At 32.0% G+C, this 7102-nt stretch overlaps 1 protein-coding gene across 1 annotated transcript; it reads left to right on the forward strand.

The window, feature by feature from the left end:
• Positions 1–4950: 4950 nt before the first annotated feature.
• Positions 4951–6364, forward strand: LOC112506618 (delta(12)-fatty-acid desaturase FAD2-like). Its single transcript, XM_025110794.1, has one exon. The coding sequence runs from the start codon at positions 5021–5023 to the stop codon at positions 6176–6178; it is 1158 nt and encodes a 385-aa protein (XP_024966562.1). The 5' UTR covers positions 4951–5020; the 3' UTR covers positions 6179–6364.
• The last annotated feature ends 738 nt before the right edge of the window (positions 6365–7102 follow it).

Genomic DNA, 7102 nt, shown 5'->3' on the forward strand with positions numbered 1-7102 from the left:
ATATGTATAATAATAATAATTAAATATAATATATTATATTATTAAATCAATTTAACATATAAATTTTAAAAGACGACATAATTTCTAAACATTTAACACTCCCTTTAGAAAATATTGAATATCAAATAGAATACAAGAAATAGAAAGAAAGAAGGTATGATTATGACTGGGACTGGGAGGCCCAGGACGGGTGATGGGTGTCAATAACGTGGGAATAACATGCCAGCATTTTTTTTCTGTACGGACAAGGACAATAAAAAATTCATAAACAATAATATATAAAATAATAACCACAATGATTGTGACATAATGGTCAAGATTCTGAGAAATATGGTATCTGTCTAGAATTTGATTTTAGGCGTATACAACAATTATGACTAATAAGTTTATTAGAGTTGATTACTTGCGATTACAATTTATCTATGCCTCGACACTTGTTAAAAAAAGACGTACAAAATCATAAATCAAGAAAAAAATTAAGAAGACACTACAAACAAAACTAGTTTTATAGGATGTCTAAATTGTCTTAGCGCCTTAACGGAATACGTCATATAACTTAGATTTATAAGATCAAACTATAAAGTAGCCTTAACGGAATACGTCATATAACTTAGATTTATAAGATCAAACTATAAAGTGTTCAATTTAAAAGTTTTACAACATGTTTATAGGACGTGTTTAGGTGTTTTAACAAGTTTTTTAAGACTCTTTGAAAATAAAAGTGTGTTATTAGTTATTTTATATGACACTTTTTCCAATAGTGTGATATAAAATATTTAATACGACATTTTATTTTAAAAACATCTTAAAATATTAATTAATACGTCTAAAAATGTCCTATAAACATATTGTAACAATTTTTAGATTTAATTCTTTTTGGTTTGATCCTAGATACTCAAGTCTTATAAATATATTTTTTTTAAAGATGAATCTAACATATTAACCATCCTAAGGTTTTACGTAACATTCCTTTCTTTACGGGATGAAATTTTTTGGATAACCCAGATTAACCCTAGGGAAGCAACCGGAGCAATCAATGCAAAACCACTAAAATGCCCGAACGAGGGTTAGCATGTGAAAAGGACATTTACGGGATGAACTTGACTCCTTGCAACTTTAGAAATTAATGCAAAGTAAGGGGTTACTTGTCGTAGACGGACCTAGAGGGGTGGTTAGGTGGCACCCTCCGTGGTAAGATGAAAAAAAATTAGGTTCGTGAAAGATGCAAGCGTTTTATTTTAGAAGGTGCAACCTTTTTATATGGTGTCACCATACCCAAAAATGTTTGGGTCCATCCCTAATTGTGTTATCTTACAACTTTAGAGATGAAAACCAAAGTTTTGATAAACTAAAAAGACATTTTTGTAATTTACTTTGATCAATACGTTAATCGTTATTGGTTTGGTGGATTATGACTAAATCGTAGTAATTATTCTTCAATTCTAACTTATTAACAAAACTCTCTTTAATTCTTTTGATTTTGATTTCTTTCATATTACCAGTTATTAATAACTCATTTCGTTTACCAATCTATAGATGTTTGAAACGGGCCTGGACTCTGAACCAGGTCTCTAACCGGTCCCAGAGCTACCACTACCAGCTCGTCTTCGGCCTTGGCATTAGTATATATAGTGATGTTTTCTTAATTTCAAGAACATCGACCGATTCTTGATATACAACCAGAGCTATTGACTCATTCCAACGTGAAGACTCATCCTTTAATATGAATCAGAAATCGATATGCAACTATCAAGTAAGTTTACTTTTATGTTCTTGTTATAATATAATTACTTGATTAAATCTTGTTTACACGTTTGGTTCGATTAACATTTCATAACATTTATATCATACCCTAACTTAATTAAGATAACTAATACATGCAAAATGGGTACAATATTTTTAGATCCGACTTATTATAAACATGAGGTGTCTTATGAGGAGTTTATTTTTTCCTTCAAATTTGTTTATTACTTGTCGCTTGTGTCTCTTTGTAGCCTAAACTCAAGTGATCATTCATCGTATCACTTCCATGTGAAATCGATACTTTCTATTTGTACATATATCATGTTAAGAAGGTATGACTTATTTACTTGTAGTAGAGAAATGTTTTAATAAGCCATTTTAACTAATGAAGAATTCGATTGACAGGAAAAAAAGGCTTATCTTCTTTAATCTAAGCATTAAGAATGATATCGACTTTGAGAATTTTCTTAATGCGACCTCAACCAAAGAATCATGGGACAAGTTCCAATCTTTTCATAAAGGAGTCGAACGAGTGACTTCGTATTCAAAATGCTGAGAGAGGTGAAGTTAAATTACCGAACAACCATAAATATCGTTATCATCTTACTAAAAAAAGCATGGGAAAGAACAACTCATTAAGTTACAACTTAATGATAAAGAAGAAAACAAAGACAATTAGAGAAGCCGAATCCATATGAAGTTTTAGGGCTAAAGATAGTGGATTATAAACTTATTTTATGAAAGAAATCCATCATGGAAGCCCAATCCATATGTGGGCCCAATCCAAATATAATAAAAGTGAGTTGGAGAATTTCCAAACAAAAGTTGGGGGATTGATAGTGACTTTGTAGTTTGTAGTATATAGTGGAGGGATTAAAGCTAAATTCACGTTTGATATCCAAATAAGATAAAGGATATGGTAGAACTGGATAAAATAAGATAATTACCAATTTACCCTTTATGAATTGTTTAGTGTTTTTCTTTACCAAATAATCAATTTTAAAGTTCGAACTGTTCCCTCTTTCTCTGCCCTTCAATCTCTCATCCTCTTTATTATTTGGCTAGCATTGTATATACGTAGCATGTATAAATAGGAGGAAAAGAAAGGTTGATACAAGCTCGGCTGAGGTTCAGCTTTCTTTATGTGGCCTCAAGCACTCAACCTATAATTTCCTTGCTAACTTAGCTCAGTTTAGGCCAAAATGGATATCTAACCCAACACTGTATAACACAAAATAAACTCCATGTGCTAATTTAAACCTTTATATGTAATACTTTATTTTTCTATAAGATGACGTATTTTGAAGAAAATGACATGTTGGCTTTATAATTCTTTTACTATAAATTTTGTATATTAATTTGAACTCGTTGATCTATACGAGTTTCTTAGGACTCCATCTAACGACTTCTCTATATAAAGAATGATAAATATTTTACGATCTTGGAAACCAACTGTTTCATATGTTATTCCTCATAACATTAGTGTCATTCCTCATAACATTAGTGTCATACATTTTAATTAATCATAATATCATGCATTTCCATGAATATTACATATTTTAATTCATAATAATTTTCATCGTCAATATAAAGTTCTCAATATACTTACGAAGCTCTATTTAAAAAATAATATTTTAATTTAATTCACAATTTAATAGAATTTTATATTATTAATCAAATATAGAATTTCATTTGTTGACAAAATAAGACAATAACCAACATAGCAAGTATTAAACGTAACTTATGGAACACAATATTTAAAATTTAAACTACAAGGGTGATGACTGATTGGTTTAAGCTTGATTTCAAAGGTCAAAAGTACCAGGAGGTCTCAAGTTCAAATCCAAGTAGAAAAATCCCCTTGTGGCCATGGAGGTTCAAATGCGATGAATCTGGTCTATCTGCAAAGCAGGTGGTCGCCTAGGGATTAATCAGCTCGCATAGCGGGTTGGATATCCAAGTTAATAAAAAAAATTAAATCTAAAAAAGTTTATTTAATTTTAAAATTTAAATTTTGAATTTTTATCAAAGGAATTTAATAGCAGAATTCAAATTTCTAATAATACTATGATTTGGGATATTCACATAATAGTATTAGGGGTTGTGTGGTTACCTCTTAATAGTTATATTAAGAGGTTGTTTATGAATTGTTAAGAGGTGAATCTTGATTGACAAAAAAAAGTCTGTCTCTTAATGGTTCTAAAACCATCTGAATGATTTTGTATCATAAGTCTCTCCTAACCATTCAATGCTCTAATTTCACTGTAAACAATTACCAAACAATTATATTTTATTTTACATTATATCATGAGAGTCTCTTAATCATTTTGACCACTTAATCATTTTGTACAAAATCATTCAGCAACTGCTAAACAACCCCTTAGTTATTTGAATAGTTGAATAGGTTATTCAATTTTCACTTTGTGTGTTAAAAGTATAATCATAAGCAAAAGGATCAATTAAAAGTTTGATCCAATAACCGAAGATCATCAAATCTTTACCCCGCCTTTACTCATCGTCAACAATGTGATCAAATTATAACGACCTAACGTAAATTTTATGACCAAACCTAATATTAGGAACGTGTTTCCAATGAATATCTAAGGTAAAGAGTACATAAAAACTTTTGAAATTCGATTTCAGTTATTTCTTTTAATAAGGGGATGTTTCGGATCGTTTATTTGAAACAACTTATGTTTTTCTAAAAAAGTTTTTATCAACTTATTATAAGTTAGAATTGTTTTACTTCTTCAAAAACTCTTTATTACTTGTTTGACACCGGTATAAGCTGTTTATTCAAACACTCAAATTGCTTATTACTGATGTCACAACGAAATAAATCAATAAATTGTTTTCATAATCAATCTCAAACACCCCTTAAAAAAAGAAAGCAAAATGTATGTATTTGAGTATGGCTGGTACATATATAGCTTGAAAATGTGTGACAACTTACACATGGTCGAAACTTACATGTAACTTCTCAATGACTTGGAAGCATTTTATTCCAATGTGCAACAAAACCAATATTTTAAATACAATATTTCTAATGTCCACCTAACCAAAATTTGAAACTACATGTCTTTTTCGCCATTGCCTACCAAAGGGGCTAAGTTATTGATCGAAAGTCAGTACGGTAAAGAAAGGCGGCTTAACTCATACCATTCTGTATATAAATACATGTAATGGTATGCTGAAGCTCTCATCATCAGCCATTGAATTCAACACCTACACAGCAAGCTTTAAAACTGAAATTGGCTCCAGTTCTTGATCAAGAATCATGGGTGCTGGTGGCCGTTCCAATCCTCGTGATCTAGATGTTAAGAAATCTGGTGCTGAAGGTATCAAAAGAGCCCCAGTTTCAAAACCTCCGTTTTCATTAGCAGATATCAAGAAAGCCATACCACCCCATTGTTTCGAAAGATCTCTGATTCGATCCTTTTCGTATCTTATATACGACCTCACTGCGGTCTCGATTTTCTACTATCTTGCCACAACTTATATCCCGCAGCTCCCCCACCCTCTTTCTTATGTTGCCTGGCCAGTTTACTGGTTTCTTCAAGGTTGTGTGTTCATGGGGATTTGGCTTATTGCTCATGAATGTGGTCACCATGCTTTCAGTGATCATGTGTGGCTGGAGGATTCAGTAGGGTTTGTTTTACATTCTTGCCTTTTAACCCCTTATTTCTCATGGAAAATAAGCCACCGTCGTCACCATGCCAACACTGGTTCTCTTGAGCATGATGAGGTTTATGTCCCAAAAACAAGATCAAAACTTGGTGCCTCGGCATTTTACTTGGACAACCCTATTGGTCGAACCCTAACCCTGCTTGTTAAACTCACTCTTGGATGGTATATCTACTTGGCCATCAACGCTGCCGGAAGACCTTATGAAAAATTTGCGAGCCATTATGACCCTAGAAGTGAGATGTTTTCCGACAGCGAGCGAGTTTTGATCCTGATGTCTGATATCGGACTCATAAGCTTTTCTTTCTTGCTGTACAAAGTGGCGATGATTCAAGGGTTTGCTTGGGTGTTCTGTGTGTACGGAGGTGCGTTGATGGTGATGAACGCCTTTCTTGTGACAATCACATACCTTCACCACACTCACCCTTCTTTGCCTCACTACGATGATTCGGAATGGAACTGGATGAAAGGTGCGTTCGCCACCGTTGATAGGGATTATGGAGTTCTAAACAAGGTGTTCCACAACATCACTGACACCCATGTTTTACACCATCTGTTCTCATACATTCCTCATTATCATGCCATGGAAGCCACAAAGGCTATCAGACCGGTTTTGGGAGAGTTCTATCAAATCGATAGAACTCCATTTTTCGTGGCGTTATGGAGAGAATCAAAGAACTGTTTGTTCATTGAGGCTGATGAAAGTGATGAGAAGAACAAAGGTATCTACTGGTACAGAGGTAAGTACTGAACAAGAAGTAAAAGAAGGGAAATTGTTATTACTATTCCATCAAATTAGGATCCTGTAATATATATTTCTACCTGGTTTCCTTCTTTCACAACGATGTACTTTCATCTACTGGCGTTCATCAATAAAAGTATTAGTCTACAGTATGGTGGCATCTGGTGTGGCTAGTTTCAAGTCACACCATTCAAATTTAATGCGATCTTCAATTTCATTCTCCTTTTTAGGGATTTTTGGGATTGATTATAAAAACAACTTATTGATTTATTTCGGTGTGACATCGGTAACAAAACTCAAAAACTAAACAACTTATACATGTATCAAACCGGTAATAAAGAGTTTTTGATAAAGTTAAACCCTTCTGACTTATAATAAATTGATAAAAGATTTATTTGTTTTGATTTTGTATGTTTTGAGATTATGGACTCGTGAACAGAAATTCTCAAAACCATTCAAGAATAGATATCGATACGTGGATATCAAATAAAATACTCAGTTTTTTATATAATTTATTTGATGATATATATTTAAGGTAATTCTAAATTAAAAATGAGATAAATGTACACATATGAAGTGTGTCAGTTAGATATCAATTATTTTAAAGTTGATGGTTTAAAAAGTTAAATAAGTTAGTAGTATTTAATCTTAAAACATGTGCATTAATAATTAAAGATACATAATGCTTGATACATTGTTTTAAATAGTTTTTCTCAAACATGTCATGAAATACTAAATATAATAACCCACTCGCTCTTATTTTAATTTGATCTTGGACTTCACAAGAAAGCATGGTCTGAAGCATTCTCATTAGGTTCAACCATTTCCTTGTATAAATAATTTGTACATTGTGTAAAATATTTTGTAATTAAGAGATTTTTGAATTCTTGCATAAAATGATGGTACTCTATGATTTAAGACTTGTACTTAAGA

Source organism: Cynara cardunculus (assembly GCF_001531365.2).
Source record: "Cynara cardunculus var. scolymus isolate 2C chromosome LG 2, CcrdV1, whole genome shotgun sequence".
Lineage (NCBI taxonomy): Eukaryota > Viridiplantae > Streptophyta > Magnoliopsida > Asterales > Asteraceae > Cynara > Cynara cardunculus.